Source organism: Oncorhynchus kisutch, linkage group LG5 (genome assembly GCF_002021735.2).
Source record: "Oncorhynchus kisutch isolate 150728-3 linkage group LG5, Okis_V2, whole genome shotgun sequence".
NCBI classification, from domain to species: domain Eukaryota; kingdom Metazoa; phylum Chordata; class Actinopteri; order Salmoniformes; family Salmonidae; genus Oncorhynchus; species Oncorhynchus kisutch.
The window spans coordinates 54206385-54228158 of NC_034178.2; the positions used below are offsets into that span (position 1 = coordinate 54206385).

Here is a 21774-nt window from a genome sequence, read left to right on the forward strand (position 1 = left end):
CCAGTAACTTCACAAGGTCCTTTGCTGTAGTTCTGGGATTGATTTGCACTTTTCGCACCAAAGTAAGTTAATCTTTAGGAGACAGAACGCATCTCCTTCCTGAGCGGCATGACGGCTGCGTGGACCCATGGTGTTTATACTTCCGTACTATTGTTTGTACAGATGAATGTGGTACCTTCAAGCATTTGGAAATTGCTCCCAAGGATGAACCAGACTTGTGGAGATTTTACACATTTTTTTTCCGAGGTCTTGACTGATTTCTTTTGATTTTCCCATGATGTCAAGCAAAGAGGCACTGAGTTTGAAGTTAGGCCTTGAAATACATCCACAGGTACACCTCCAAGTGACTCAAATGATGTCAATAAGCCTGTCAGAACCTTCTAAACCATGACATAATTTTATGGAATTTTCCAAGCTGTTTAAAGGCACAGTCAACTTAGTGTATGTAAACTTCTGTCAAACTGGAATTGTGATACAGTGAATTATTAGTGAAATAATCTGTCTGTAAACAATTGTTGGAAAATTACTTGTGTCATGCACAAAGTAGATGTCCTAAACGACTTGCCAAAACTATAGGTTAACTCTGTCACCACCGATAAATCCACTATAACTGAGAATATCAATAAGCATTTTTCTACGGCTGGCCATGCTTTCCACCTGGTTACCACTACCCCGGTCAACAGCACTGCACCCCCCACAGCAACTCGCCCAAGCCTTCCCCATTTCTCCTTCTCCCAAATCCAGTCAGCTGATGTTCTGAAAGACCTGCAAAATCTGGACCCTCACAAATCAGCCGGGCTAGACAATCTGGACCCTTTCTTTCTAAAATGATCTGCCGAAATTTTTGCAACCCCAATTACTAGCCTGTTCAACCTCTCTTTAGTGTCGTCTGAGATTCCCAAAGCTGCGGTCATCCCCCTCTTCAAAGGGGAGGACACTCTTGACCCAAACTGCTACAGACCGATATCTATCCTACCCTGCCTTTCTAAGGTCTTCGAAAGCCAAGTTAACAAACAAATCACCGACCATTTCGAATCGCACCGTACTTTCTCCGCTATGCAATCTGGTTTCAGAGCTGGTCATGGCTGCACCTCAGCCACGCTCAAGGTCCTAACCACCATCGATAAGAAACAATACTGTGCAGCTGTATTCTTTGACCTGGCCAAGACTCTGTCAATCACCACATCCTCATCGGCAGACTCAACTGCCTTGGTTTCTCAAATGATTGCCTCACCTTGTTCACCAACTACTTCTCCAACCGAGTTCAGTGTGTCTAATCTGTGGGCCTGTTGTCCGGGCCTCTGGCAGTCTCTATGGGGGTGCCACAGGGTTTAATTCTTGGGTCGACTCTCTTCTCTGTATACATCAATGATGTCGCTCTTGCTGCTGGTGAGTCTCTGATCCACCTCTACGCAGACGACACCATTCTGTATACTTCTGGCCCTTCTTTGGACACTGTGTTAACGACCCTCCAGACGAGCTTCAATGCCATACAACTCTCCTTCCGTGGCCTCCAACTGCTCTTAAATACAAGTAAAACTAAATGCATGCTCTTCAACCGATCGCTGCCTGCACCTGCACGCCCATCCAACATCACTACTCTGGACAGTTCTGACTTAGAATATGTGGACAACTACAAATACCTAGGTGTCTGGTTAGACTGTAAACTCTCCTTACAGACTCACATAAAACATCTCCAATCCAAAGTTAAATCTAGAATTGGCTTCCTATTTCGCAACAAGGCATCCTTCACTCATGCTGCCAAACATACCCTCGTAAAACTAACCATCTTACTGATCCTCGACTTTGGCGACGTAATTTACAAAATATCCTCCAACACCCTACTCAACAAATTGGATGCAGTCTATCACAGTGCCATCTGTTTTGTCACCAAGACCCCATATACTACCCACCACTGCAACCTGTACGCTCTCGTTGGCTGGCCCTCGCTTCAAACTCGTCGCCAAACTCACTGGCTCCAGGTCATCTACAAGATCCTTCTAGGTAAAGTCCTGCCTTATCTCTGCTCGCTGGTCACCATAGCAGCACTCACCTGTAGCACGCGTTCCAGCAGGTATATCTCACTTGTCCCCCCTACAGCCAATTCCTTCTTTGGCCGCCTCTCCTTCCAGTTCTCTGCTGCCAATGACTGGACCGAACTACAAAAATCTCTGAAAAGGGAAACACTTACCTCCCTGACTATCTTTAAGCACCAGCTCTCAGAGCAGTTCACAGATCACTGCACCTGTACATAACCCATCTACAAATAGCCCAAACAACTACCTCTTCCCCTACTGTATTTATTGATTTACTTTGCTCCTTTGCACCCCAGTATTTCTACTTTGCACACTCATCTACTGTCAAATATACCATTCCAGTGTTTTAATTGCTATATTGTATTTACTTTGCCACCATGGCCTATTTATTGCCTTTACCTCCCTTATCTCACCTCATTTGCTCACATTGTATATAGACTTATTTTTCTACTGTTATTGACTGTATGTTTGTTTTACTCCATGAGCAACTCTGTGTTGTTATATGTGTCGAACTGCTTTGCTTTATCTTGGCCAGGTCGCAGTTGTAAATGAGAACTTGTTCTCAACTTGCCTACCTGGTTAAATAAAGGTGAGATAAAAATAAAATAACAAATAAATTGTTTGTTAACAATACATTTGTGGAGTGGTTGATAAACAAGTTTTAATGATTCCAACCTAAGTGTATGTAAAAGTCCGACATCAACTGTACCTTGGCCATATGACTTGAAGGTATAATTTTAACATTGGCTGTCACTTATACAGACTGAGTCACTCAATGCTAGGGTAGCACATTTTGTGGAATACTCAGAGGTGGAAACTTTCTGTGGGAATTAACAGGAATATATGGGAATTAATGGAAATATATGCAAATTAATATTAATACCATTTAAATGTAGATGTTTTTTGCATTGGATATATTTACCATATCATATGGAGACAGAAACAGAAACCTTTTACCTTATCATAAGTAGACATAATTGAAAATAATTAAATGAGTTGACTATGCACATAGGATTATTTCACTGAACAACAAAAGAAAGGGGATATTGAATGATCCCCAATGATCCATCGGATCTCCCAAAAACATTTTCAACATACATCTGTAAAATTATAGTCTGGAAACTAAAGCTTTGGTTGTCTTCCATGTCTTCTCCCTGGACCTCCTCAATGTCCACCTCTTGAACATCAGACTCTGAGGCCTCATCTTCACTGTCACTTTCCAACCTTGTTGAAAATGGCTCATTGTCAGGCTCAAAAAGCCTTAAATTTGCCAGGATGGCCACCAATTTTCAACCCTTGTATTGGTTAGCCTGTTGCGTGCTTTGGTGTGTGTGTTCCCAAACAAGGACCAGTTGCGCTCTGAGGTGGCTGATGTTGGTTGGATTTGGAGGATGATGGAGGCAACAGGGCAAAGAGCCTCAGATCCAAAAAGTCCCTTCCACCAGGTGGCTGATGAGATATGTTGGCACGACTGCCATATTGCATCTCTGTCCCAAAGCCCTTGCTTGGCAACAGGTTTGTACCTTGTCAGCTAGAGGATTTGAACTTGCAATCTTTCGGTTACTAGTCCAACGCTCTAACAGCCTGTTCAGGGGCAGAACGAACCCACTGTTCCTAGGCTGTCATCGAAAATAAGAATTTGTTCTTTAACTGACTTGCCTAGTTAAATAAAGGTAAAATAAATATAGCCTACAGCAGCCTATATGTTGTGTTCAGTGCAGGACTACATTGAATGAGACTTTTAAAAACATTTTACATTATGAAAGGCTTGACATTAATTCATGATTTTTTAAACTTGGTCTGTAACACCATAGGCCAAATAGGTCACTGTAAATTATATTGTGTTGTATGATGCAAGAACTCCTTTACAAAATACAATTCATTATTATTACCATACAGAGATTTAGACAATGTAGGCTATCCCTAATATTCAAGCGTGTCTCAAAATACAACATTGCCCCTTTAATCAAGACGTAAGCATTTTTACCTGGCTTTTCAAAGACAGTTTGAAGTGTAGCCTACACGTTTTGTGCAGGGAGTTACTTTTTTAAGCAGTAACTCCCCATTGCTGACCTATACTTATCTATAACTGGGCTAATAACTTGCAAACTAGCAAAGAATATCAACAACTGTGCACACGCGCGGCTCTGCACTCTGATCTGAACTGACCTGAAAAGTGCATTAACCATTTGGTTGAAAGACCGAGCCAAGTGTTACGTGGAAATGCACTGTCAATCACTTACTTTCGCAAGGGAATCAGCATGCAGTGTCGACTCGAGCCGTCAGGGGGCACTACTGTCCTTTTGCTCCCTGCCAGTGTGATAGTTTGAAGTAGCTGCGAGATGAGCTACTGCAGTAATTGTCAGGGCAATGGTGGCGCATTATCACCCGGAAAACAAACGCCACAGAGGAATTTGTGGCAGGAATGAGAGTTCGGGGTCGGCCGCATATTTGTTCGTTTTTCAATTTTACTAGATGATTACTGCACCAAGGACCTTCGAATGGATATATCGCACACCTTTTGAAATGGCTATTTTTCCTCTATTTTTAGAAGTACGCAACACGGATAGCTGAAATCGCAACGTAAACAAGACGCTGGATTAAGTCCTCTGCAGTGCTGGGAGTGTGATTTAGAACTAACGTTGCTGTGATTTCAACCTAAAGAACCACAAAACTTCACATGTTTCGTCGCTTATATTTAGAGAAAATAATAACATAAACTAGCTAGTTGACAGGTACCATAACAGAGAATGGTTATTATGACTGGCAAGATATGGTGATTGAGTCGGGACAGTATGGATTGTGCACTGATGCGGTAACTTTTATGACCTAGCCTACCAGAGGAGAACTGACTCCATTGTTTACAACATCAATTCAATGACATGTCTTTCTCGTTAGAGCCACAAATGTAATCAGAACAACAAACCAGTGATAAGCTTAGGGTCCGTAATCATATCAGGTCAAAGATGATTGAACCACAGTGTTGCGACGACGGTGATGAACATGAAACCCTGCCATTACCAACCCTACCCCCTATGCCACGAGAGCGGGTCCCTTTGCAGAAGAGCAGCATATGCTCCCGTTCCTACTTCATGGTGGTGATGGTCTTTTTCCATGTATACATCATCAATGTCATTGTGCTACTCCTATACGTGCACTACAACAACGGCCCAGGAGACGTACTGGCCACCCAGAACAGGGATCAGGCAAGCGGGGGAAGCAATCATCACAAGCCCCCCGAGTCCCATCAGCAACCGTCATATTCTGGCTTTCAGCGGGACATGTACCTTCCACGCCTAGAGGGCATACGGGTGAGATAAGGATGCCCGTGTAATTCTGTGTCTGTTTAGCCCAGAGCTCAACCTTGCAGAAAGTAGGTGTATAATAAGCTTCAGCGCTGGGCTAGTGTCAGTTGTGCTATTCTACTTCAATATGAATGGTGCGTTCCATGTAATCTTGAAGGCATAAAGTTATAGTCACAGTGTTGTCTCTCAGGTGGGCCATGTCCAGAAGGTGTCACTGGTGCCAGACAAAGTGCATGAGATGCGGACCCTGAGCCTGAAGCCCCTACTGTTTGGTGAGAGCTCGCTACTAAACTTCTGCTCTGCTCAGCCCTCTTCACGGAGTTAGTGTCTGCTGTCATTGCTCTCAAAGGTTCTCTGTTTACGTTGAAGTTGAATGTGTGTGTGTTTGTGCGTGCATTTGCGTGTGTGTGTGTGTGTGTGAACACCTACGCGTGTGTGTGCTGTGTGTGTATCTGTCTCTCCAGAGATCCCAGGGTTCCTGTCTGAGGAGGAGTGTCGTGTGGTGGTGCAGCTGGCCCAGCTGAAGGGCCTGATGGAGAGCCAGGTGATGGTGCCTGAAGGACAGGAGGAGCTGACAGAGCAGCTCAACCTTAGCCCTGATGAGATTTTCAACCTGCTGGACCTCAATCAGGACGGACAGCTCCAACTCCAGGAGGTGGGTGGGCAAGCAGACGTGTGTCTATGAGTGAAGTAAGTAACCTGGTGTAACGGATGTGAAACGGCTAGCTTAGTTAGCGGTGGTTCGCGCTAAATAGCGTTTCAATCGGTGACGTCACTTGCTCTGAGACCTTGAAGTAGTAGTTCCCCTTGCTCTGCAAGGTCTCAGAGCAAGTGATCCGGGTCAACAGCATCAATGTAACAGTATAACTTTGTGCAGAGGGTCCCCGGGTGAACCAGGGACCCTCTGCACACATCAACAACAGTCACCCACAAAGCATCGTTACCCATCGATCCACAAAAGCCGCGGCCCTTGCAGAGCAAGGGGAACTACTACTACAAGGGCCGCGGCTATTGTGGAGCGATGAGTAACGATGCTTTGTGGGTGTCAGTTGTTGATGTGTGCAGAGGGTCCCTGGTTCACGCCCGGGTATGGGCGAGGGGACGGTCTAAAGTTATACTGTTACACTTGCACAAGTCTTGGTTTGTGCGAGCTGGACTAGATCATAGGAGCAGGTTCCTATCTCCTGTTTCTCTAGCGTGAGGCAGCTTGATGTACAAGTACACCCCCTGGACAGGACACTAGTCTATCGCAGGGCCTCACCCACATTCTATGTCCTTAATGCTGAGTGCCAAGCAGAGACTCATCGGGTCCCAATTTTTACAGTGTTTGGATTGAAGTCCCAACTTTCCAATCTCAGGGCAGACACTCAAACCACAAGGCCACTGGGTGGTGGGGCTGGGTACTGTGGCAGCAAAATATCAATGTATTTTGTTCCTTTATAATGGATCAATAAAGATGTATTGTATTATCGTCTATATGTCTGTGTAATGTGTGCTTTTTTACATTTTTTTTAAACATTTTATATATGTGTTTCCTGGGCCTTCTACAGATATTGACCCATTCACGAGTGAGGGATGGGATCTGGCTGACACCAGAGAATCTGAGAGAGATCTATGCTGGACTGAAGGCTGACCCTGATGGTAACGGTAAGGCACTGTCATTCTCAGCAAGGCCTCAGCATACAGGGCTAACTAATCCATAACACCAACAGAATACATCCACTATAATCCGTCTCTGACACCAAGTCAAATTGAAAACCAGTTCCAGGGAACAAGCATGAAAATAAAAAGTAGTATTCTTTGCACAGGGACAATGTCAGGCTTATCATATAGGTATACAGTTGAAGTCAGAAGTTTACATACAACTTAGCCAAATACATTTAAACTCAGTTTTTCACAATTCCTGACATTTAATTCAGGAAAAAAATTCCCTGTCTTAGGTCAGTTAGGATCACCACTTTATTTTAAGAATGTGAAATGTCAGAATAATACTAGAGGATGATTTATTTCAGCTTTTATTTCTTTCATCACATTCCCAGAGGGTCATAAGTTTACATACACTCAATTAGTATTTGGTAGCATTGCCTTTAAATTGTTTAACTTGGGTCACCCCCACAACATGAGGCTGCCACCCCGTGCTTCACGGTTGGGATGATGTTCTTCGACAAGCCTCCCCCTTTTTCCTCCAAACATAACGATGGTCATTATGGCCAAGCGGTTCTATTTTTGTTTCATCAGACCAGAGGACATTTCTCCAAAAAGTACGATATTTGTCCCCATGTGTAGTTACAAAACACAGTCTGGCTTTTTTTATGGCGGTTTTGGAGCAGTGGCTGCTTCCTTGCTGAGCAGCCGTTCAGGTTATGACGATATAGCACTTGTTTTTACTGTGGATATAGATACTTATGTACCTGTTTCCTCCAGCATCTTCACAAGGTCCTTTGCTGTTGTTCTGGTATTGATTTGCACTTTTTGCATCAAAGTATGTTCATCTCTAGGAGACAGAACGCGTCTCCTTCCTGAGCGGTATGACGGCTGCGTGGACCCATGGTGTTTATACTTGTGTACTATTGTTTGTACAGATGAACATGGTACCTTCAGGCATTTGGAAATTGCTCCCAATTGGGATGAACCAGACTTGTGTCATGGCTGATTTCTTTTGATTTTCCCATGATGTCAAGCAAAGAGGCACTGCGTTTGAAGGTAGGCCTTGAAGTACATCCACAGGTACAACTCCAAGTTACTCAAATTATGTAAATAAGCCTATCAGAAGCTTCTAAAGCCATTACATCATTTTATGGAATTTTCCAAGCTGTTAAAAGGCACAGTCAACTTAGTGTATGTAAACTTCTGACCCACTGGAATTGTGAATTATAAGTAAAATAATCTGTCTGTAAACAATTGTTGAATAAATTACTTGTGTCATGCACAAAGTAGATGTCCTAACCGACTTGCCAAAACTATAGTTTTGTAAACAATACATTTGTGGAGTGGTTGAAAAACGAGTTTTAATGACTCCAACCTCAGTGTGTGTAAACCCCCGACTTCAATTGTATCTGTAGCTAAGTGACCCCTGTCTTTGTGATAGCTATCTGACCCCTGTGTGTCTGTGACCCCTGTCAATCTGTCTGTGTGTGTCTGCATTAGGCCTGCTGAGCCTGGAGGAGTTCAGGAGCCTGGACAGTAATGCGTTCCAGCGGTTCTTGCAGCAGCGCGGGGTGAAGAGCACCCAGCTGGTCAGGAACAGCAGACACACCTGGCTGTACCAGGGAAAGGGGGCACATCAGGTACTCCGAGACCTCAAGAAGAGGTGAGGAGAGCATCACTGTCAAATGTTGTCTTGGCCTCGTAGTCTCGCCTCTGCACTGGTCTCTCTATCTCTCCTCTCTCTCTCCTATTCCCTCTATTACGTTACTATTCCAAATGTTTTAATGATGTATAGTTTTGTATGAAAAGAGTAGTGGGATTTTACTGATATTGTTCCCATTGCATGTGTATAGATAACACTGGGATAGAGGATTTTTTTATCTTCTTTTTTTAAAGCCAGGAATACTGAACAAAAATATAAATGCAACAATTTCAATGATTTTACTGATATAATATAAGGAAATCAGCCAATTTAAATACATTCATTAGGCCCTAATATATGGATTACACATGACTGGGCAGGGGTGCAGCCCCTAGGCCTACCCACTTGGGAGCCAGGTCCACCCACTGAGGAGCCAGGCCCAGTCATTCAGAATAAGTTTTGTGGCTGGTCTCAGAAGATCCCGCAGGTGAAGATGCCAGATGTGGAGGTCCTGGGCTGGTGTGGTTACACGTGGTCTGCTGTTTTGAGGCCTGTTGCATGTACTGCCAAATTCCCTAAAACAACTTTGGAGACTGCTTATGGTAGAGAAAGGAACATAAAATTCTCTGGCAACATCTCTAGTGGACATTCCTGCAGTCAGCATGCCAATTGCGCGCTCCCTCAAAATTGAGACATGTGGCATGTGTTGTGTGACTAAACTGCACGTTTAAGAGTGGCTTTTTATTGTTCCCAGCACAAGGTACACCTATGTAATGATAATTCTGTTTAATCCGCTTCTTGATATGCCACCCTGCCAGGTGGATGGATTATCTTGGCAAAGGAGAAATGCTCACTAGCAGGGATGTAAACAAATCTGTGCAAAACCTTTGAGAGAAATAAGCTTTTTGTGCGTATGGCACATTTCTGGGAACTTTTATTTCAGCTTGTGAAAAATGGGACCAACACTTTACATGTTGTGTTTATAGTTTTGTTCAGTATATGTTTGAACACATGAATAAAAACAGTTAGAATAAACACCATGGCCAAGGTTATCGGAATCTGATGTTAAGGATTTTTGTCCCTTTCGCTCTCTTTTCTCTTCTGTCTCTCCTCCCTAGGGTGACCCGTCTGACCCGGCTGCCCTCTGCGTTGGTGGATCTGAGTGAGCCACTCCAGGTGGTGCGTTATGAGCAGGGTGGTCACTACCACGCCCACCACGACAGCGGCCCTGTCTACCCTGAGACAGCCTGCACACACACACGCCTCGCTGCCAACACCTCCACACCCTTCGAGACCTCCTGCAGGTGAGAGAGAGCTGTGTTGAGTCAGCCAACGCCTTGATCTTGGCTTTGTTTTAATAATACTGTATATTCATAATTCTGGTTAGATGTCCTTTGGGTTAAGATGGTTAGGTGGAGTTATTGTGTGATAATGTACTGTAAAGTCTGTGAACGTTAGGTGGATGTGTTTGTGGTAAACTATGTGGTGTATGGCTTTGTAACTTAGCGCATGTAAATATATCAGTTTGTGACTAAGGCTTACATATCTATGGTGTTGTTGGTCTGTGTGTGTATTAAATGTGTGTTGCACACCCAGGTACATCACAGTTCTCTTCTACCTAAACTCTGTTGAGGGGGGTGGGGAGACCGCGTTCCCTGTGGCAGACAACAGGACATATGAGGAAGTGGTGCGTTATTTACTCTGTGTGTCTGTGTGTGGGTTCTTGTATGTTTATATAATTTCTATATTGCGTGTTTGTCTGTGTATAGGTACAGCTGTATGTGTATCTCTATGTTTTTGTCAATTTTAATTTTAATTTATCTGTTATTTTACCAGGTAAGTTGACTGAGAACACATTCTCATTTGCAGCAACGACCTGGGGAATAGTTACAGGGGAGAGGAGGGGGATGAATGAGCCAATTGTAAACTTGTCAATGGTATTAATGAGTGATTATGTGTGTAGGGCTTGTCCTCTTGTCCTGAACAAGTTAAAAAATCAAATTTAAAAATCACAATATCAAACAATTAAAAAAAATATTTGTTTATGTTATTTAACCAGGCAAGTCAGTTAAGAACACAATCTTATTTACAATGACGGCCTAGGAACAGTAGGTTAACTGCCTTGTTCAGGGGCTGAACGACAGATTTCTACCTTGTCAGCTCGGGGATTCGATCTAGCAACCTTTCGGGTTACTGGCCCAACACTCTAACCACTAGGCTACCTGGCGCCCTAATTACTTTAATCAGAATTGGATCAGAGAGGCCAACATTGGGATAATATTCAAATCTCTTTTTCATGTACATAAATAAAAAACCCTACATGTCAAAGTGTAGGTGACATACATATTGGCTAGAGTCTCATGTCCAACCCGATGCTTTAATGATACTTTTAATTACAAAAATATAAATATTGGCTAAACACCAGTCATGTGTGACAAATATAGTCTAATGAAGGATTATTAACGTTTAAAGGCTTGATTCTGTTGAAAAACACGAGGCTCTGTTTGTTCAGATCAAATAGTAAAAAGACCGGAGAGTGAAGGACAGTGCCTGTTGTGCACCGCACATCACCCATCTTGAATCTGAGCTGAGGAACATTTTGAAACTATTTAACCATAAACTTAATTGTTTAAAACCTGGACATTTTATGTAATTTCATGAAGCATGTCTTAACTTGTTTCAAAGTAGGCTAGCCAAAATACCATTGTAGAAATGCTGAAAGAATTATTTTATAAACACTTAATATCCTAGCATTCTTCTCATGTTCTATTGGTTTTCAAATCAACTTTATTGTATTGTCCAGCAGCCGAAGGCATAATCTTAGTCATATTAGTAACCCATGCTAGTTGATGGATCTTTAGATCTCCCCTTTCTTCGTTTCTAACGGATATTTTAATCTCTGTCAAATTAAACAGCTCGCACATTTGATGCGCTTTTGGGGACAGTGTTTTCCCGCTAATTGCATTTTGGAACATTCACGCATAACCTACAGCCATGTGCGCGTTGTTGGGGGTATAATATGAAGAAATAAAATGTTATCAACATTTTAAGCTAAATGGTCTGATCCATCAGCCTCATTGCTTTTTAAATATTTTTTATGTGCAGTGGTTGTATGAATTTGGGATCTGTCGTCCCCGAGTCTGTTTTGAATCATAGACATATTTTTTTTATTGTCACAGGGACGATGGGACACCCATAATTTAGAACTCTGGAGGGAATTATTTTATAAAGAGAAAGTAGTTGGTCACTGTATTTTTGCAATATTTGGTCAAACGTTTTACTTGACACCCAGGGTCATAACCATGTCATAACAACTGTCAACTTGTCATAACATGGACATAACTGTCATGACCCATATATTTACACCTGTTGTGACATATTGCATTATTTTATGGCTGCTTATGACACCTACACAAGAGTGTCAACCCACATATATTCAAAAAAAGATTGTTGTTATTTCCCTTTTCTTAAATCCTTTGTTGTTGTAATGAATCGTTTTTTGAATAAATGTGGGTTTTGACACTCTTATGTAGGTGATATAACCAGCCATAAAATAACGCAATATATGTAACAATAAATATATGGCTCATGACAGTGTTATGACCATGTTATGTCAGCTGTTATGACATGGTTATGAATGTGTTATGCCGTGTTATGACATTGGGTGACAAGTATAGTGTTACCCAATATTTTATAGGCTACCAAGGGTGGCCAACCATCCTCCAGGAGAGCCTTAAAGTGGCATTGTTGTATTTTGAGACAGGCTTGAATATGCATGGCAGCCAATAGGCAGAGTTTTTTTGTTTTGTCTTTCTCTATGGTAAAATGGATAGCAATGCATTTTATTTTGTAAAGTGGTTCCTTGCATCATACAGTGATGTACAAATTGTGTTAGACCATGTATTATCTTGGGACAAGTGACTTGAGATTTTGGCAAATGGCAAAAAACGTTAATGTCAAGCCCTGGTGCGTATGTTTGTGTTTTCAGTCTCTGATTCAGAACGATGTGGATCTTATGGACACGAGGAAGAACTGTGATAAGAGCAACCTGAGGGTGAACCCTACTAAAGGGACAGCTGTGTTATGGTACAATTACCTCTCTGATGGACAAGGTACAGACATAGTATGACCCTTCAATGTACACACTACTACAGCTTAATTACGGCCCATCAGACAGGACACACAACTTATTGTACACAGCAATTTACCCCATTTCATTCTATCACTGCTGTTCAGGTCCTTATTTAAAAACTGAAGCATGTGTAGTTTTGATGAAGGTTATGCCCACTGTTTTAGAAACTCATTGAAAAAGAATACTCCTACTAGTCCACATGGCAGTTATCAGTTATTCTGTTATCAAAGCTGCTTTTGAATGCACATATGAACTGCTCTCTGTTACCCACAGGCTGGGTGGGGGAGCAGGATGAGTACTCTCTGCATGGCGGCTGTGTGGTCACCCGCGGGACTAAGTGGGTGGCCAATAACTGGATCAACATCGACCCGGACTACCAGCGCCAGGCTCGCTACCAGCAGCTGGTGTCACAGCAGGGGGAGGAGGACGCAGAGGACGAGGGGGAGCAGTCTCAGCCCAGCCCTGAACAACTGCACACTGCTGACTCCCATCGGGAACTGTAGCTGTACTGCTGTAGCCTAGAAACCAAAAAACAATAACCTCCCCTTAAGTCCACTAATTACACTAGTTCCAACTTTGAAAGCTGGTCCCAAAGATGGGTGGTTCAAATATTTGTTCAGACATTGTAGTTTGTGGGCATAGACCTCGTCCACCCCTCTTCTTCAGCCCAAAGCTACCCCACCACCACCCCACGCCCCAACCTAACTTGACTCTGTCCTGCTGTTCACAATCTCCCATGACGACACTTCTGGCCAGTATGAAGAGATATTTGATATTCAGGGACTGTGGTCACTTAGGATTTATGCAACTGTGAGAGGGGGAAAAAAAAATTGAATTTTCTGATTTCCTTGTTTGTTCACTGTTTGTTGAATTCATGTGTAATTCCAAACCTTGTTTACATTATATGTATGCACAATTTTACCTCCCTTCTGTGTGTCACAAAACATTCATGTTAGATTTTCAGTGAGTGAGACTGTCATTCTGATACACATATTGCAGAGGGTCAATCATGCTACTATTTGCATGTACGTGCATTCGTATGAGCTGTTACATTAGGCTTTGTGCAGGTTTTGACAGTGTCATGTTTAACATAGACTAGAGTGATGACTTTAGATGGTGTCTGCTCTGATCTCCTGTATCTTTGGGTGATGACGTTGTCTGCCATCACCCAAAGACCCCTCCCCATCTTCAGATGTGATGAAGCATGTTAACTGTTATTTAAACGTTGCACAGATTGTTTTATTTATTTATTATCAATGTTTTATGTATGGGGGAAATTATTTTCATTCTGTCACTTGATTCTAGTACTTCTCAATCTACTTCAGGTATTGGATTTATATGTATTTTTAAAGCATTATTTATTTATTCCATATTGTTCACTTTGTTCCATGTTGTGTTGTTTACCTTGTTTCGTGTTTGTTCCAAAATGCACTGAATCACTTTCCTCTGCTCCAAATAAAGTATACTTTAGGTTTTGAGTAATAGTTATTTCTCTAATTTCAGTGGAGTCGAGTAAGGCCCATTGCCAAAGCTGTTTCTGACAAAACCCTGGCAGAAGCATATCCATATTTGGCAACTAGTCCCCCTGCTCTGTTGCTCTTGTTCGGGGGAGGATATTATTTGGACATTGTAGGGGTTTACTGTACCTTCCACTTTTTGTAGGTATTTCATTAATTATTAAGCTCTTTTTTTTTTATGTTGATACATTGAGGTTTCATACACTGACCTCGCTGCAAGAAATGCATGACTACATTAGAACTACCATATACACAGTATATACCTGTATACTATATTCCCAATTTACAGTAACTTTTCAAACAGGTAGGGGCCCACCCCCATAACAGAAAGTATATAAGAAATATGCAGAATGTCAGACTTCGGGTAAGCCTCCTCAGAGTTTGGTGTTGCACTGCATCTCCTGCAATGACATTTACAGACATGGTTAATATTTACAGAGTCTTCCATATTGTATTTTCCATTTACCTGTACTGAATGATTGTATTGTATGTGTTTTGGCATGCAGATATGCATGTCTCTCATCAGTGAATACTCACAGCTCGGCGTTGATGTTCTCTGGTGGCCAAGGCAGAGAACATCAACATCATGGACTGGAGCAAACAGATGTCCTTTAGTGATGGACTCAGAAGAACACTCCCAGCTATGAACTGCTCCACTACAGATGCTGGATAGTAAGAGTATGAGTTATATAGACAGGTGTGTGCCTTTCCAAATCATGTCCAATCAATTTAATTTACCACAGGTGGACTCCAGTCAAGTTGTAGAAACATCTCAACCATGACCCAGCAGGGATCAGTAATAAGAATCAACGGATACCAGCAAGAGTAGAGGTCCGCTGCTCTTTAATTATTTGTTACTTTTATTTCTTATCTGTATTTTTTAAATCTGCATTGTTAGTTAGGGGCTCGAAAGTAAGCATTTCACTGTTGCATTCGACGCATCTAACTAATAAAATGTGACTTGATTTGTAGGCATCCCTAGCAAAGATGCTCACCTCAGTCAGGTTAGTCCTATTCATCGTGACCAGGAAGTTTTTGTCTGGAGCCAACCTCTCTGTCTCACTTCCAACCATGACACTGAGCACTGCAAACACACCTGCACCTGCACACAACATAACGACACCTGTGTATGTACATTGTATACACATAAAGAATTGGGCTGACTGAGAGTGTTAATCCTAGTCTTTATCAACCATTCCCAGACAACTGGTACATACTTCTGTCCACTTGCCTATGGAAATATGTCTGGACATTCCAAAGAAGAAGTAGACCAATGCAGGAGGCCAGCAATGCACATGCCATACCAGCGCTGTTCAAAAAACATTCAACTATTAATTTTCCTCTCATTCTTTTATAACTTGAATAATATATATGAAATGTTCTGTTTTGTAGCCGTCCACATGAAGTGTATGTCGTTAAGATTACGACCATTGAAAGACATGTTGTTTTTTAGTGTAACAGTGTTTTTGTGGTTTACCCATGGGGTTGTGGTCTTACTGTACCTTGTGGCAAGTGCATGATACCCACACTGATGCCAGAGATGAGGTCTGGCATGCCATAGTCCCAGACAGTGTACCAGGGCAGCTAGTAGAGTACAGGCAGACAGCCCATCACACTACCTTTCAGCCTGCGTACAGTGCATCTGGAGGGGGGGGGGGGTGTTGAAAGTCACCCAGTAAAAGACTACTTGAATATAAGTCTAAAAGTATTTGGTTTTAAATATACTTAAGTATCAAAAGTAAAGTATGTTTTTTTTTATTTACACTCAGACATAATTTACAAAGGAAACATTTGTGTTTAGTGAGTCTGTCAGATCAGAGGCAGTAGGGAGGACCAGGGATGTTATCTTGATAAGTGCGTGAACTGGACCATTTTCCTGTCCTGCTAAGCATGCGAAATGTACCTTTTGGGTGTCAGCAAAATGTATGGAGTAAAAAGTACATTATTTTCTTTAGGAATGTAGTGGAGTAAAAGTAAAAGATGTCAAAAATATATATAGTAGTGCTTTAAAGTATTTTTTTATAGGAAGACAGGTTCATCTATAGTACAGTAGTTAATCTACAGTACGGTATATATTTCATCTACCGTACAGTATATGGTTAATCTACAGTACAGTATATGGTTAATCTACAGTACAGAATATGGTTAATCTACAGTACAGAATATGGTTAATCTACAGTACAGTATATGGTTAATCTACAGTACAGAATATGGTTAATCTACAGTACACTATATGGTTAATCTACAGTACAATATATGGTTAATCCACAGATACATAAGCCTACACGTGATCGTAAGCCTACACCTTCCCCCCCAAAAAAATATAGCGATAGCAATGAATAGCAATCGGGTTATATTTTACTTGTGAAATTCTAATAGACCATTGCTCAACATGACACAACATTATCATATGTGAGTCTCCTGACATTATTCCATATAAAAACAAAATGTGCCCCTCGCCCCTATATTCCTGCTGCCTCTCTGACCCAGTTGCCGTTCCATTGGCCATATCATAGTCTATTTTAAGGTGTGTTGCTCAGCTCAGAAGGACAGGGCATTCAGGCAGGGAAGCGAGAGAAGGGGAAGGTAAACAGTGCTGGGTTTCAGAGAGGATAGCTTGGCCCCCTGTCTCTCTGACCACTCTTCCTGGTGCATTCAGCTACATTAACAACAACGCCTGCAGCCTGGCTGACTGAGGAACCTGATGGTCTACTGGAATAAGAGGATTCCCACTGACCGGTAGGACAGGATGAAATAGGCTTGACTACTGTGTGATCAAAGGGCAAAATAATCTCCAATAAGACTAAAGGGCGTAAGACTTTAGTAGCATAATGCATGGTGGGAGATGATACTGATTAGTGTTTAACATGGATCCCTGGTTTCACAGAGGCAAGCAGGGCATGGACATGCTTTAGTTGCTGTTCTGTTATGCTGTGGTGTATGTGTCAATATGGGAAATTGGAATTCCAGTAAGAAATGTTGGTCACACTTACTGATTTATATTGACGAGGTCAGAACTACAAATTTGAAGATAAGGAATGTATTTTTAACTATCAAATATTCACAAAATGACTTAGATTACAAAACTCTACTCAACATAAATGTAAACAATCATATCAACATTGAACTTGTGTTTCTTTCTTTCTATACTTTCAGATAAAGAACCTCCTTGTTTTGATATTTATTTAAATCTATTTACATTTTTCGTAATTATTTTCTAAGTTAAGTTATTACTGTTGAATAGACATTAGATCCAAATGGATCTGAGAGCTAAACATAGTCTGGGTCTTCTGGACCAGCTGAGGAAGATGAGGGAGACAGAGAAGCTGACAGATGTGGTGCTGGTGGCTGAGGACATCAGCTTCCCCTGCCATCGCGTGGTCCTCTCAGCCTTCAGCCCTTACTTCCGGGTCATGTTCACCTGTGGCCTGCGGGAGTGCAGTAATAGGGAAGTATTTCTGCGTGACACCCCAGCCGATAGCCTGGGTCTATTGTTGAACTACATGTACTGTTCTGAGCTCCCACTCAACAACGCCAATGTACAGGGGGTGTCCGTTGCCGCCTTCCTTCTACAGATGGACGAGGTATTCAACCGCTGCCAGAGTCACATGAGGGAGAACATGGACGCTTCCAACTGCCTCGGGGTGTACTACTATGCCCGCGACCTTGGAGCCGAGGAGCTAGCCGACCATGCCCAGAGATACCTACGGACGCACTTCGTTCAGGTGTGTATGAGCGAGGAGATTCTAGAACTAGAGGCCCATAAACTGGGGGCGCTGCTGAGCTCCGACGACCTCAACGTGTCACGGGAGGAGACCATCCTGGATGTGGTGCTGCGCTGGGTCAGACAGGACACTCAAGGAGACGGGGTGGAGTACGGGCGGAGTAGACACCTGGCTGAGCTCTTGAGGAAGGTGCGCCTCACCCTGGTGGCCCCTGACTACCTGAAGGAGGCCATGAAGAGGAATATGTCCCTTCTGGCAGATGCAGAGTGTCTGGAGATGATGGAGGAGGCTCTGGAGGCCACTGGGATGCACCCTGCAGTTGCTCCCAGGAAACTGAAGCTCCGATATGGGATGGAGACCACAGATCTGCTACTCTGCATCGGCAACGAGGGCGGAGGGATCCGATCGCGGTATGGAAATTATTCAGAACGCAGCTTCTGCTATGCCCCCTCCACGGGCCGGACCTACTACATCACATCCCCGCGCTACGGAGATGTTCTGGGAGTCGTGTGTGCCGGGGTCGTCACCGAGGGCAATGAGATTGTGGTGGCTGGGGAAGCAGGGGTGAGGAAAATGGCCAGGCAAACAGACAGGAATGTGGAGCTATTCAGGTAGGAATCTGGAAGAACGGTATCATGAGCTTTGTGTGTTTGAATGAGATCATCAGCAGTAATAAACCTATTGGTCAGTGATGAGAGTGACAGTCAGTGGCATACTGTTAAGGTGCTGTGGCCAGGTAGTGTGTGTATGTAAACAACGTCACTCTGCTTGCTTAGGGAGTACCACTTCCTCCTGATTCGGCTCACACGAGGCTTGAACCCAGGGCTTCTGCCTTGCTAGCACACGTGACCGCCCTCCTGAAGCTTCTTACCAGTCTGTGCCACGTGAAAGCTAGACATTCTCTGGTGCAAGTGGGGACACTTTAGACTGCTACATGTAGACAGGTAGAATGTGTGGTCAGGTGATAATGATGGTCAGCACCCCTGTGTTTATTTTAGCATGCTAGAGTCTGACTAAAACCCCTGTCCCTGACTTGTCTGTGTTGTCCTCCTCAGGTACAGGGTGGAGGCCCAGGGGACCTGGGAACACCTGAGCTCAGCTGAATACCGAGACTCATATGCACTGGGGGCGCTGGGTGATACTATTTACCTGCTGGGAGGCCAGATGAAGCTGAAGAACCAGTACCTCATCACCAACTGTGTGGAACGCTGGTCCCTGCAGGGTGGGCCCTGGCGTAGTGCCGCCCCGCTACCCATGCCACTGGCCTATCATAGCGTGGTGCGTCTGAAGGACCGTCTCTACGTGCTCGGGGGTCGAACTCCACAGGTAATGGACTAAAGAGAAGGGGTTTGATATACAGTAAGATGAATAGTCAGTCAATGCTACTCTGTATTATGTTTTTGTTTGTGTGTTTGTGTGTGTGTGCATCTGTGTCTGCGTGTGTGCAATGTACGGGCAGGTAGGCCAAGGGGCATTTCACATTTGTTTAATTCAGTCTCACAACATCCATGTATTTTTGGAGTCCCTCACTCTCACTCATGTACACACTATGCTTGAGGCTGTGAGGCCTTGAGAGCAGAGAGACACACTATCTGTGTCAGTGTGTGACTGTGAGCCTGCTCTCTATCCCCTCCTCCTTCTCTAAACTCTGCACCTGTCCTGTCACTCCCCATGGCAGTCCTGGCGGATGGATGACGAGCCAGACCGCTTGAGCAACCGTCTGTTGGAGTATGACCCTGAGACAAACAAGTGGACAGAGCTGGGTCCCATGAAGCACTCTAAGTACCGCTGTAGTGCTGTGGCGCTCAATGGGGAAATCTACGTGATGGGTGAGATTTAAAAGATAAACAACACATAGGCTGTTTGTTTATTAGCAGATTGATTTCATTATTTTCATGATGGTCATGGCGATGATGGTCTCTTCTCCTAGAGAAACACCTCAACTCCCCTCAACGTAAATAATATGTTTGGACAGATCAGTTTAATAGTTTTTGAAAGTAGTACCTGACAACACAAGAAGTGAATGTCTCAGTACACAAAAACAACCCAGTTGTGTTCTAACAGGGGGCATCGGCTGTGATGGGGTAGATCGTGGGCAGTCCCGTCGTTGCCTTGATGCTGTGGAGATCTACAACCCCGATGGAGACTTCTGGAGAGATGGGCCCACTATGCCCTCTCCGCAGCTATCCCTACGCAGCAATGCCTCCAACGCCGGAGTGGTGGGGGGCAAGCTGTATGTGTGCGGATACAACAAGGGAGCCGGTAACTAAACCCACTTTCCTTTCCACTGTTCATAAAAAATGAGAAACCCACACACTGCTCTTACTAGTATCACTTAATTTTACTGAAGCTTACGTGTCAGCCTCTTGGCCTTCGCCAAAGCTTTGAAGGCCAACACGTAAGCTTCAATAAAATTAAGTGATACTAGCAAGAGCAGTGTGCAGGTTTCTCTTTTCTTTGAAGTTATCGCATTATTCCCGTGCACCTGCAGCAAGTGCCTTTTTTTACTTTCCACTGTTCGTAAAACTGTGACATCACGTGGGACTTGTTTGAGTAAACGATTACCTGTCCTTTTAACACCTAAGCAAGTTGACTGTAGCTGAATGCTGTTTAATTTGATTGCCACACCACTCTTTAAAATGCCTGATTCTAATAGTGACAAAAATTATATTCCTGGCCTATGCCAATCCCTGTGTCCCTCAGATTGTCATGAGGACATAATCAAGGACATCCTGGAACTAGACCCATGGGAGAACCGCTGGACCATGGTGGCCCGCCATGTTCTGATGCATGATGCCTACGACGTCTGCTTGGTGGCAAGCCTCAATCCCCGGGAGCTCATGTCTCCCCCGGCAGACCTAGTAACTCAGTGACACCCACCCACCCTAAGGTCTAAGGACCCGTTCTTATCTAAGAGCAGCTTGGGCAATAACGATTTTTTCTGAAAACTGAGAGCTGATAATATTGAGCAAGACCTTTCCGATGCTGTGGGCCAGGAGTAAAAATGCAGCTGTTCCTGGTGATGCTTGTTGGTTTATTGAGACGCATTTGATCTCTCGTGACATTACAGTTAGTGTTTGAAGCCCTGACCTGAGTGGGGCACTGCACAAAATCCAACTCTGCACTTGTCTTGAACTGTATATGAACTACTGATTTGCACATTTAGAAGTAGACATTGTATCTATCTTCAATGAATATCATACCTTAGTGGGTTTTATGGCACAGCTTGTAAATATAATTGTTGTGATTTTGTATCTCGTTGTAATAAACCATAGACAGGTCCTTCACAATCTAGTGATTTTAAATCAATCATTCACTGCTTTTTGCTCTTTACATCTGTGTTCAAGATTATATTTTTGTCATTCAAATAAAGCTTACATACAATGCCTTGCAAAAGTATTCACCCCCTTAGCGTTTTTCCTAATTTGCTGCATTACAACCTGTAATTTAAATGTAATTTTATTTTGATATCATGTAATGGACATACACAAAATAGTCCGAATAGGTGAAGTGAAATGAAGAAAAAAAAAACTTTCAACTTTAAAACTTTAAAAAAATGTTTAATTAAAACTGAAAAGTGGTGGGTGCATATGTATTCACCCCCTTTGCTATTGTTGGAATTGGCTAAACTTTGAACATTGAGATATTAAATAAATGATAGAGACGAAGCCTTGAATATAAATAATCTGTAGCAACCCAGAAGGCTTTGGAATGTGTTTGATGGAGGAGAGGAGAGCGATGTGTTGATATAGGGAAGACAGATGGATATC

General features: G+C 43.1%; 2 protein-coding genes across 2 annotated transcripts; both read left to right on the top strand.

The window, feature by feature from the left end:
* The first annotated feature begins 4329 nt into the window (after window positions 1-4329).
* On the top strand, window positions 4330-14244 carry LOC109891256 (transmembrane prolyl 4-hydroxylase). The gene is made up of 9 exons (XM_020483659.2): window positions 4330-5347; window positions 5532-5613; window positions 5806-5996; window positions 6892-6988; window positions 8489-8651; window positions 9749-9934; window positions 10227-10317; window positions 12619-12742; window positions 13036-14244. Exons 1-9 carry the CDS (start codon window positions 5003-5005, stop codon window positions 13263-13265), a joined length of 1509 nt encoding a protein of 502 aa, XP_020339248.1. The 5' UTR covers window positions 4330-5002; the 3' UTR covers window positions 13266-14244.
* A 2608-nt stretch (window positions 14245-16852) lies between these two features.
* LOC109891257 (kelch repeat and BTB domain-containing protein 12-like) lies at window positions 16853-21403 on the top strand. The gene is made up of 6 exons (XM_020483660.2): window positions 16853-17018; window positions 17436-18615; window positions 19060-19330; window positions 19683-19833; window positions 20069-20266; window positions 20708-21403. The coding sequence occupies exons 2-6, from the start codon at window positions 17537-17539 to the stop codon at window positions 20875-20877; spliced, it is 1869 nt and encodes a 622-aa protein (XP_020339249.1). The 5' UTR covers window positions 16853-17018; window positions 17436-17536; the 3' UTR covers window positions 20878-21403.
* Window positions 21404-21774: the final 371 nt, after the last annotated feature.

What these genes read in the sequence shown, in the direction of transcription:
- LOC109891256 (XM_020483659.2), top strand. Translation starts at nt 5,003, where the DNA reads ATGATTGAACCACAGTGTTGCGACGACGGTGATGAACATGAAACCCTG. An exon ending in CTCCGAGACCTCAAGAAGAG is followed by an intron (nt 8,652 to 9,748) that starts GTGAGGAGAGCA and finishes TCTCCTCCCTAG; the next exon opens with GGTGACCCGTCTGACCCGGC. An exon ending in CCCTTCGAGACCTCCTGCAG is followed by an intron (nt 9,935 to 10,226) that starts GTGAGAGAGAGC and finishes TTGCACACCCAG; the next exon opens with GTACATCACAGTTCTCTTCT.
- LOC109891257 (XM_020483660.2), top strand. Translation starts at nt 17,537, where the DNA reads ATGGATCTGAGAGCTAAACATAGTCTGGGTCTTCTGGACCAGCTGAGG. An exon ending in TCGGGGGTCGAACTCCACAG is followed by an intron (nt 19,331 to 19,682) that starts GTAATGGACTAA and finishes TCCCCATGGCAG; the next exon opens with TCCTGGCGGATGGATGACGA. An exon ending in CGGATACAACAAGGGAGCCG is followed by an intron (nt 20,267 to 20,707) that starts GTAACTAAACCC and finishes TGTGTCCCTCAG; the next exon opens with ATTGTCATGAGGACATAATC.